Below are 11,453 nucleotides of genomic sequence, written 5' to 3'. Positions count from 1 at the left end.
GCACTGTTTATAATAGCCAGGACATGGAAGCAACCTAGATGTCCATCAGCAGATGAATGGATAAGAAAGCTGTGGTACATATACACAATGGAGTATTACTCAGCCATTAAAAAGAAAACATTTGAATCAGTTCTAATGAGATGGATGAAACTGGAGCCTATTATACAGAGTGAAGTAAGCCAGAAGGAAAAACACCAATACAGTATACTAACGCATATATATGGAATTTAGAAAGATGGTAACAATAACCCTGTGTACGAGACAGCAAAAGAGACACTGATGTATAGAACAGTCTTATGGACTCTGTGGGAGAGGGAGAGGGTGGGAAGATTTGGGAGAATGGCATTGAAACATGTAAAATATCATGTATGAAACGAGATGCCAGTCCAGGTTCGATGCACGATACTGGATGCTTGGGGCTAGTGCACTGGGACGACCCAGAGGGATGGTATGGGGAGGGAGGAGGGAGGAGGGTTCAGGATGGGGAGCACATGTATACCTGTGGTGGATTTATTTTGATATTTGGCAAAACTAATAAAATTATGTAAAGTTTAAAAATAAAATTTAAAAAAAAATGAGGTTGAGTTCTAGGCTGGTTTCCTAGATCTACAGAAATGAGAGTGGGTATAAGAGATAGAAGTTTGGGGAAGAAGATACTAGGACCCTAGTGGGCAGCTGGAAAGATGAGATTTGCACATGAGATGAGATGAGGGAGGTTACAATTTAGATCAAGGTTAGGGGGCCATGAGGAGATAGGTGGTGGTGTGGAAACAGGAAACACCCCCAGATTTTCCAGGGGAGGGCGTAGACTAGGATAAAGGCTGGGCTGAGGATGGGACTTAGGGGATCGCTGACATTTGATAAGAGGAGGAACAGGTGGCCCTGAGAGAAGTTGGATGTATAGATGGGAGGAGAGAGCTGTCATAGAACCAAGAAGGAGGGAGTTTTAGGAAGGAGGCTACCGCCGTCAGAGGTCACACAAGAGACCAATAGGATGAGCAGCAGGAGAGCCCTGGGTTAGCACTTGGTCGACCCTTGCCACCTCCCAGTGGCCAGCGCTCCTGGTTCTAGTCAAGGGTGACAAAAGGAGGAGTCAGATCATGGAGGGAGGACAAGGGGGTGCCAGCCAGGAGCGGCCCCCGCACAGACCACCAGTTCAAGCTTCAGGTGTGGCTCAGTCTGGCTGGAAGGCTCTCCCGCCCAGTATGAAATGCCCAGCACTTGTATCTTACAGCTGTGGAGCGCGACCTGCTCTGACCTCCCTGTATTTTGTATAACTTGGTAACTCTCAGTCCCTACTTGCGTTCTAGGAATTTATTTCCCTGGGTTGTCTGGAGACTTTCTGGCTCTCAGATCATTTTTCTTGCTGTCTTCCTTCCTGTGACCAGCCCCTTTCCAGCCTTCCTCTCTCTGCCTGTCTCCCTCTCCTTCCCCCCTACTGCACACAAGCAGACACATGCCTGACTTTGTTGTGTAATTACACTGAAAGTGCCCCCACTCTTCATTCAGGAGTTTCTGCTTCTGATATTTTTAATTAGCTTTCTTGGAATGGGAAAGTGTCTTCCAGTGATTTATGTTTATTGTAGGAACAATAGCAATTTATGCTTATCTTATATCCCCTGAAGACCAGTGAGCTTGGTCTTTGGAAAGCTTAGAGCTGGATAGATGCACACCGTTTGGCTCAGCGAGGCCGTGAGGTGGGTTTGCACCCTCGTGGCGGGAGGACAGGAGACAGCTCACTGAAAGGCAGTGTCTGACCCTCCCCTCTTGTGGGGCAGGCTCCCTGCTAGCAGCCTAGCAGAGTGTCTTGAAAAGGACCTGGGAAAGGTTAGGAAACCTGCGTTTTCCTTTTTGACCCTTATCGCCTGGGCCTCAGTATCTTCCTCTGCAAAACAGAGGACAGTAACTTCCTGTGTACTTCTTGGGTTGCCGTATGAATTGGATTCATTGAAATGGGCCAAAGCACTTTGTAAATGTCAAGTGGTACGTAACATCCAGTGCCTCCAGTTATTCATATAACTTCTTTCTCCTTTAGAGAGGTAATGAGTGAAAAGGCTTATCAAATTTTTCCAACATAACCATTTTTTAAGAATCAATTTTTATTCGAGTTCCTTTACCAAGCTGTGTTAGTTTCGGCTGTACAGCTATACATATACATGGGCTTCCCAGGTGGCGCTAGTGGTAAAGAACCCGCCTGCCCAAGCAGGAGACCTAAGAGACACGGGTTCCATCCCTGAGTCGGGAAGATCCCCTGGAGGAGGGCATGGCAACTCACTTCAGGAATTCTTTCCTGGAGAATTCCGTGGACAGAGGAGCCTGGCAGGCTATAGTCCATGGGGTTGCAGAGTCGGACATGACAGAAGTGACTTAGCACACATATGTATACATACATCCCCTCTGTTTTGAATTTCCTCCCCATTTAGGCTACCACAGAGCACCAAGAAGAGTTCGCTGTGCTGCACAGCAGGTTCCCCTTAGCTATCTGCTTTATATATAGCATCAGTAGTATATTTGTGTCAATCCCAATCCCTCCCATCCCCCCTTTCCCCGGGAGCGAGTCCGTAACCCTTCACATTCCTTCTGCCTAGGAGCCCTCACTGGGAGGAGAATTCACCTCAGTTCATCCCCAGGCACACACGAGCAGGAAGAACAGCTGCTGGGTGGAGGAGTCCCTCAAGTTGTTATGAATTGGCTTTTTTGGGCCAAAGCCATTGGCAGTGACCAAATGCCACTGGGAATGTCTAATACCATATATCACTCTGATAAATCTGCCCTGGGTTTTATGTATTTCCATTTCCTAATTGCTGTTCTGGCGGAGTCGAGACGGTGTCTGCATATGCCAGGCATGTGGAGGGTGGGGCAGACTGTGACTTGGCCCGTGACCGTGGGCAGATCTTTGCTCTGACATATTGCACTTGGTTCTTCCATGGACTGCCTATCTTCTGTCTCTTGGCTTTCTATAATTAGATGCAGGCCTTGAAGACAGACTGCTCTCTCAAGAGTTGGGGTTCAGGAGGAGCACTTGCCCCGAAGACTCACAGTTAATTGCACTGAGTGGTGAATTCCTCCCACTGGAAAGGATTTAAAATCTGTCTATCAGTCTGTCTTTGCTCCGGGACAGATGCCTAGCCCTGTCAGGTGGCACAGGATGGGGAGAGAAAAGTCCGCTCTTGCTTAGGCATCTGTTGTTGTTTCTTTAAATTAATTTTTATTGGAGTTTAGTTGGTTTACAATGTTGTGTTAATTTCAGGTACACAGCAGAGTGAATCAGTTAAGCATATACCTGTATACACTCTTCTGGGATTCTTTTCCCATAAAGGCCATTACGGAGTATTGAGTAGAGTTCCCTGTGTTGTGCAGAAGGTCTGTATTATCTGTTTTATATATAGTCGTGTATATGTGTCAGTCCCAATCTGCCAGTTTTTCCCCATGCCCCCTTTTCCCCCTTGGTAACCACAAGTTTTCTACATCTGTGACTCTTTCTCTTTTGTAAATAGATTCATTTGTGCATTTTTTTTCAGATTTCACACTAAGCAGTATCACGTGATGTGAGTCTTTCTCTGTCTGACTTGCTTCACTCAGTATGATGATCTCTAGGTCCATCTCTGTTGCTACAAATGGCATTATTTTGCTCTTTTCTGTGGCTGAGTAGTGTTCCACTGTGTATATGTACCCCATCTTCTTTATCCATTCATCCATTGCTTAGGCATCTCTTTGACGTTGACTGAAGAACAAAGGCCCCAAGGCACCAGTGTTGGGATGACATTGGTCCTTCTAGTAGCTTCTTTTAATGCAGGAGAGCTTGTCTCTGATCTTTGTCTCTGATAATTGTTTAGCAGCTGTGTTTAGTGTCTCTCAAAGGAAATAGGAGTTGCCCCTAAAAGTCTGGAGACCAAGAATGACTCAGTGACTTTCTGTGGCCTGCACAAAACCCATGTTACTGAGATCTGCAGCAGACAATGAAGGTGTCTGTTTTTGTTTGAGTCATTAGGGAAGTTGTGTCCCCTCCCGAGAGTGGCACCCAGAGGTTTTCTGCTGGAGATAGAGAAGGTGGCAGGTGGAGGGACAAGGCAGCCTCTGGGGCTCATGGACCACCTCTCAGGAGATAGGTAATCTCTGGGCCTGAATGTTCTGGTTACATTTTCAGTTTGGGGCTCTGACCTCACAGAGAAAGATTTATGTTTTCAGGCAGGAAAGTCTCCCTGACTCAGGGCATCATGTTTGTTTTTGTTTGTTTGACTTAAAAGAGAAATAAGCTGCTCACTGCAGCCATGCACAGCCCTACCAATTAATTAACCCATGTCAATACCACACATTGTACACATTAATTACACTTTTACCTATCTGTGAGAATTAATTACAGGTTTGCGAAGTGCTCTGAAATTTTCTTGGGACTGAAAGGGCCTGGGAGGAATGTAGACATTTGAATATTACCCTCTTGTCTGCTTGGGGTTGGGGGTGCCGACAGCTTCAGATGGGTGCAATCTTTTCTGCAGGAACCTTCCTGGAGCATTCCTGTAACTCCTGAGTTATCACTGCTTGGTTGTTCTCAGAGTGGAAGGTGACAGGGGGAGGTGGCCACACCCACGTGGACATCCCCGTGTCCCTTTGCAAGCGGTCACCCTTGCCTCTGTTTACCCTTTGCATAAAGACGTTTGGTTGGATTAAAAAAAAATCACCAGGGATCATTTTTATTGTTGCTATTACTCTTGATTTTGGAAGTGGGATCAAAGGACCTGTCAGGAGTCCCCAGATCTTCTCAATCTAATCTGCTTCTTTTTCTCCCTCTTTGTTCACAGTGGGGCATTTTCGGAAGTGGTCTTAGCTGAAGAGAAGGCAACTGGAAAACTCTTTGCGGTCAAGTGTATCCCCAAGAAGGCGCTGAAGGGCAAAGAAAGCAGCATTGAGAATGAGATCGCCGTCCTGAGAAAGTGAGTGCAGGAGGACAGCCTCCCCACCCCCTCACCGGGGGTCATGCTAAGATGATGGGGTCTCTGATGCAAGGGAAGGAGGAGGCTACAGGGAGCCGCATGCCCAGTGGCTAGAGAGGGCGACCAGGACGCTGACCTGCAGTGAGGACTGGGCTTGTTAATCCTGACTGCTGTTTATATGGGGCGTCCAGAGCACTTTCCATACTGTATTTCATCTCCCAATGTTCGTGGCAGACATTTGAGGTCATTATTCTTTCCAAAGAACAGGGCAGTCAGATGGACTTGGATTTGAACTGAGACCCCGCCACTCCCTCCAGCTAGGTGACCTTGGGCTGTTTCTGAGCTCTGCACCTCCTCCATAAACTGGAGTTAATAACATCCCCTGGGTGTTCTCAGCATTAAGTGAGATGGTGCTTAGCAAGTATCTGTGCAGTGCCTGCTGCAGAGAAAGTGGTCAGTGAAAGGGCGGCTGCCACTGTGCCCAGTACTATTATTGATTTCTTGGTGGTGCTTTATTTTGTAAGAAGGAGGTGAAGCTCAGAGATGAAAGTCACTTGTCCCTCGCCTTGCAGCTCAGATGTGGCACAGCCCGGGAGGTCAGCCCCACCAGTGTGATTTCCAGTCTTTGGTGGGCCTCTTGCTCTTGCCACTCACCTGGCACCTGGCACCCAGCAAGTTCCAGAGCTCACTGGGTACCTGCTTTACCTCTTCACTGAGTTTGGTTTTTCTCCCCACGTAATAGAACCTGGATGGGGTTTCTGGACCCAGTTCCAACATGCATGGCTTTTCCCTCACCAGCGGTTCTGTTGCCATCAGGGTGTCCAAGAGTTCAACTCAATCCTGACACTGTCCACCTGGAGACAGAGTCCAATCCCGCAGGTGAAGGGCTCAGTCCCACAAGACCACCCCCCGTCAGGCTGCTGTCTGAAGCTTGCGTGTTACCTGTACTTCTGACCGACTGGCTGCAAATCAGAGGCTCCCACGACCCCTTCCTGGGCGTGGATCAGTTTGCTAGAATGGCTCGCGGAACTCAGGAAAACCCGTTTACTCACTGAACGGCCGAATTATTATGAAAGGATCTTAAAGGATGTGAACCAAGAACCAGATGAAGAGATACACACGGCAGGGTCCCAAACAAAGAGGCTTCTGTCCTCCTGAAGCGTGAGGCCAGGGTGGCACACAGAAGCATTCTGGTTCCCCAGTGTGGAAGCTCTCCAAAAAGGGACAAAAACTTGTCCTTTAGGGCTTTTATGGAGGCTTCATTATATAGTTGTGATTCATAAAATCATCGGCCATTGGTGACTGATTCAACCTCCAGCCCCTCTCCTCTCCCTGGAAATCTGGGGGATGGAATGAAAGCCCCAACCCTCTAGTCACATGGTTGGTTCTCCTGGCAGCTAGCCTCCGGCCTGGGCTTCCCTGGTGGCTCAGATGGTAAAGATTCTGTCTGCGATCCGGGAGACCCAGGTTTGATTGCTGGGTTGGAAAGATCCCCTGGAGAAGGGAAAGTCAACGCACTCCAGTATTCTTGCCTGGAGAATTCCATGGACAGAGAAGCCTCACTGGCTACCGTCCATGAGGTTGCAAAGAGTCAGACACGACTGAGTGACTAACACACACACACACACATAGCCTCCAGCCTGGTGCTTCTAAAAGTCACCTCGTTCACATAACAAAGGCACCTTTGTCTCACACTTGGGAAATTCCAAGAGTTTTATGAGCTGAAGTTGGGACCTGTGGACAAGACCAAATGTATATATGAGAAATATATTTTGGTCAACTCAGTGACCAAATGTATATTTCTTACATGTGTGCTAAGTTGCTTCAGTTGTATCCAACTCTTTGTGACCCCATGGACTGTAGCCTGCCAGGCTCCTCTGTCCATGCGATTCTCCAGGCAAGAATACTGGAGTGGGTTGCCTTTCCCTTCTTCAGAGGATCTTCCCGACCCAGGGATCGAACCCAGGTCTCTTATGTCTCCTGCGTTGGCAAGTGGGTTCTTTGCCATTAGTGCCACCTGGGAAGCCCTATCCCAGCATCTCAGAACTAAGTCAGAGTAATGCCTCCAGCTCAAAGGTGCCGAGAACCGTTCTGATGTGGTTGAATCCTCCCAAAAGATGGTCTCGCATTAGCATGGTGTCCAGGCCTCTCCCCTCATTTTCATGGTCAAGCCATTCCCCCCGTGTCTCCCAAGGTTTGAGGGAACAAACTTTTATATGAGACCTGCTTTTGTGTGAGTGGAGTGTATCCAAGCATTGTGCTATGAAGTTTTTAAGCTCTCCTATTAGCAAAAGATGCTAGAAGTATCCTTGAAATTTGGGGGATTTGGAATCAGCACAGAGCAAGAAACCCTGTACAGATAAGTGAAACAGAATGGGAACAAGCCTTACTGGGTCTCAAAGTGTCACACTGTCTGGGTTTTGCTGAATAAACTCTCCCACTTCTGTGTCTTGGGGACCAACTGTGCCCACTAAACGATGCTTTGTTGCCATCAATACAAGCCCAGCGCCACCGAGGTGGTCAGGATCTTCCTGTCCTTTCAGCATATGTGACGTGTGTTCTGGAACAAATGGGTCTCGATAGTACTTTTTATTACAAGCGTTTTCTCTTATTTGTTTGGTCTCTTAGAGACCTGAAGAGTTTCACGTTTTCCTGTGAGGACTGCATGAAATAATTCCGTGGCAAAGAATTTGGGAAAACAAATTTCTCTACGTACATTAGCATCAAGCAGGAAAACACTATGTTAATGAAACATTTATTTAAATTGCCCATTTTCCAATGTGAAATCAGCACCCAGAGAAGAGGGATTTGGCTGTGTATTAAGTTGCAGCCACGTTGCAGATATTTGACATTTTAGATGGAAATCTGGGTGGGCTCAGAGCCTTCCAGAGGTTCTGCCTTGGGCACAAGGGCTGCCTGTTGCTGAATCAGCGATGGGTGCCTTTATTTTGGGTGTCTCCCTCATGAGCTTAGAAGCCACAAAACCAAGGAGGTCAGGTTTTATTTTTGGTGATATTTTCTGTCTCCTTGGGCAAGGGCAGCAGATGCAAACTTCATAAACCAGTCTTGGCTCGTGTCTTGGTCTTTCTGCCGTAAGTAGTGCCTCCACCCTGTGGCTCCCTCAAATGATACACACTTCCAGCAAGAGGGCGGTTCAAGCAAGGGAGGACCAGGGATTGGGAATCACTTATTTTGATAGTTCTCAGTCTCTGCTATTGGGGTGCCTTGAAGTGTGACCCTTCTTTCAGGAATGGAAAACCAGTGATTTCTCAGGGGATAAAATGGGCTATATCTCCTATATGGGTTTTGGTCCCTGTGAATGATTTACAAGTAGAATAAGAGGCTGTCACATGTCATAAGCATTCGAAAGCAAAGTATAATATATTAGTTGTAGAAAAGATAGTTTTGAAACTGCTATCAAGAGCCACCATTGAAGCATTCATTCATTTCACTGATGTTTATGAAATTCCTGTGCATCAGTTGGCACTGCTAGGTGCTAAGATTGAAAATCCAAGATACAATCCTTGTCTTCCAGGAGCTAGGTAAGTGCAATGACATTGTAGATACTGTATGAGAGGTCTTACCAGGGATTTAAGATAGGGGCTTCCCATTTCTCCCTTTGGGGTTGGGTGTGAGAGAAGGCTTCCTGGAGGAGGTGCGTCTAGACAGTGAGTATAGTTTGCTAAGGGAAGAAGGGCAGAGGGATATTCCAATCAGGAGGAGGCGGGGTAAACAGAGGAAAGGAGATGGGAGGCGAGCTGGTGTGCTGGGAACTCCACGGAGCCCAGTGGACCAGGCGGAGGGTCCCAGGTGAGATGTGAGGGCCCTGAGGTTGGGGTGGTTGGATCATGGGATGCTGTATATCCCCACTTTATCCTACAGACAGCGGGGAGCCTTGAAGTGTTTTAATGGAAAGAGCAACGTGATCAGGATTGTTTCGTAAAGATTATTGTCGCAGATCGAAGAAAGTGGGGCAAGATTTACTATACGGGGAAGCAGTTAGGCAGCCATTGGAGGCACGGCAGTGCATTAAAATCAGATCTATGCGCTGGGATGCAAGAGGCAAAATGGAATCTCCAGGACTTAGAGACTGGGGAGGAGTTGGGAGACAGTTGAGGGGAGAGTTGAGTCTAGGATAACTTCCAGGCTTCTGATTGGTTAGGTGGGTGGATGGATGATGACCTTGTTAACTGAGATCAGAAATCCAGGAGCAGGAGGGAGGTGGTGAGTTCTGATTCAGACATGCTGGTCTTGGGGGATGGCAGGTTGATGATGGAGATCTGAAGCCCAGCCGTGACCTGGGCTTGCTGAATGTTAAATTTGTCTGAAACCACGTGTTAAAAAATCCTTTGGTCCTCTGTAACTAAATCCTTGAAAATAGGGTTCCAAAGAGGCCTGCATTATTCCAAATTCTGTCATATACCCTGGTCATTGTTATATTTTCAGGCTGTTTTTCATCTAAGGAGGCCCATCTGGGAGACTGCTTGCCCTCCTCTGTGCTGAGTTTATTGCAGGGTGAGAGATTTATGATTTTCATTGGATTAAAGTAATGTAGCTAATATATCCTTAAGGATGTCTCTATTCTTGCCCTGAAAATAGTCCCAAAATGAATCTCCTACTTGATAAGTGGATGTTAAACCAAGCTCAGAGGGAATAAAAAGAGGCAGGCGTCATGGTAGGCAGTTGCTATGTGACATCGAGGGATTCTGTCTGACCGGCAGGAGGCAGGGTCTGTATGGCTCAGCACCAGCCTTCCCTGGAGGAATGGTTAGCTCAGGTCCTGTGAAGGGCGTGTTCTCTGCATTATGGAATATCACAATGTTAGTGTTACCACTGGATTATGGAGCTTATCGTTTCCGTGGTATTATTTACTTAGAGGGCAGGCAGTGCTCAAATCTAATTTCAAGGCAACACATAGAGCATTTATGGAGAAGTAGAAAGGAAAATATACAAACAGCCTGCACTGAAATGACGGATGAAGGGAATGCATGGAGATGGAATATAGGAGACGAGAGAAGCAAAACCGATGTCTTCAGAGTAACCCTTTTCCTAATAGTTGGGGTTACCAAGGCTTGGACTGTTTCAAGAGTTACTGTACTCATGAAACATGGCCCCAGGATTCCATGCTGTTCTAATGGTTACTTTATTGGCTGCAGAGATGATCTTTCCTGGGGGAGAATTCTCGCCTGGGTAGGAATTGCTTTTAAACTGCAAGTACTTCATCGTGGATACACTGGGGAGTCTCAGCTCAGGGTCTCTGCCTTTTTCCCTCTAAATCAGTGTTTCTCAACCCTGATGGCACTTTAAAATCACCCAGGAATCTTTTGCAAACATCCTGACGCCCAGGCTCCAGCCTGACCAATTGAGATAGAATTGGAGGTTATGGTGGCTACTGGGAAATTTTAAAAAGCACCCCATCTCCGTCTCAGGACTCTTACATGCAGCCAAGTCAGTGTTGAGAAGAGCTGCTCAAAGGCTTTGGCCTCATGGTCTCACCTGCCGGGGGGATGAAGATGCTCTTCATGTGCCCAGCAGTATGGAGAAATGTGTAAACATGCATATATGTGCACATACACACGCACACACACACCAGACATAAACATGCACATATGCACGCGCGCACACACACACCAGACGTAAACATGCATATATGTGCGTGCACACACACACCAGATGTAAACATGCGTGTATGTGTACACGCACACACCTACCAGATGATGCTTCCTTTAGGTGTGAGGGCTTGTTTAGTGGAGCAAACTGAAATGTGGTCCCTCTTGAAGAGCTGGATTTCATCCTTGGAGGGGAATTGACTCGACCCTGTTATCCCACTCAGTGGGGCGCAGGCACCAGCCACTAGCTGGATTCAGGAGTGAGAACCTGGCTGTTTGAGGGTGGCCGGGTTGTAGGGGCAGTAATGGCCATTCCCAGACTGGAGAGGCTGGCATAAGGCTTGGTCAAGTCAGCAGGACTCTCACTGGCAAGCCTGCCATTCAAAGGGAATCAGGGCTGCTGAAGGCAGCAGACACCAAAGCCCAGGATCTGCTATGGCCAAGGTCAAGGATGGATCGCGGACAGGGCGGTGAGGCTGTCTTCCTGGGAGAGCGTGAGTCAGCACCACAGCCAGGCTCCGGAGGCCTGAGCACTCCTTACAGGAGCTTCGTTCCCTGGCTCTCTTGGACTAGACACGTTTCTCTCGGCACAGACTAACTAGAGGCAAGGCAAGCAGCTTGAGCCCCCAAAGGAGAAGACAGCTGGTTTTGAATTAAGTATTAGCCTTCAGAGAAAGGCTTTTCTGTAAATTAACTCATTGAAATCTGGCTTGCTTCTGCTCCTGCAGCTTTGTTCTGACGGCAAGCTGGCCCGTTTGCTTCTTTAAACCACTGCCAAGTGCCGGTTTATTGTGTGTGTCAGAGAAACAGACACTTTAATAGAAATTCATCGATTCAGAGTGAACAAAACCACTTCTCCAGTGACGGAAAATGGCCAAGGTGGTAAAGCTGATACTTGAGTTTCTCAGGCACC

The 11,453-nt window shown here is 47.5% G+C and overlaps 1 protein-coding gene across 2 annotated transcripts in view; it reads left to right on the top strand.

Moving 5' to 3' along the window:
- The first annotated feature begins 3,973 nt into the window (after positions 1 to 3,973).
- CAMK1D (calcium/calmodulin-dependent protein kinase ID) overlaps positions 3,974 to 11,453 on the top strand; it is a 236,986-nt gene continuing 229,506 nt past the window's right edge. For both annotated transcript variants that reach the window (XM_010854088.1, XM_010854089.1), the window contains exons 1-2: positions 3,974 to 4,109; positions 4,800 to 4,931. In XM_010854088.1, coding sequence (XP_010852390.1) covers positions 4,087 to 4,109; positions 4,800 to 4,931 — 155 coding nt within the window. In that variant the 5' untranslated portion in view covers positions 3,974 to 4,086. The remainder of the gene's footprint in view (positions 4,110 to 4,799; positions 4,932 to 11,453) is intronic.

Source organism: Bison bison, unplaced genomic scaffold (assembly GCF_000754665.1).
Source record: "Bison bison bison isolate TAMUID 2011002044 unplaced genomic scaffold, Bison_UMD1.0 scf7180017864337, whole genome shotgun sequence".
In the NCBI taxonomy this organism is placed as follows: domain Eukaryota; kingdom Metazoa; phylum Chordata; class Mammalia; order Artiodactyla; family Bovidae; genus Bison; species Bison bison.
This window is presented reverse-complemented; position numbering and strand designations above follow the sequence as displayed.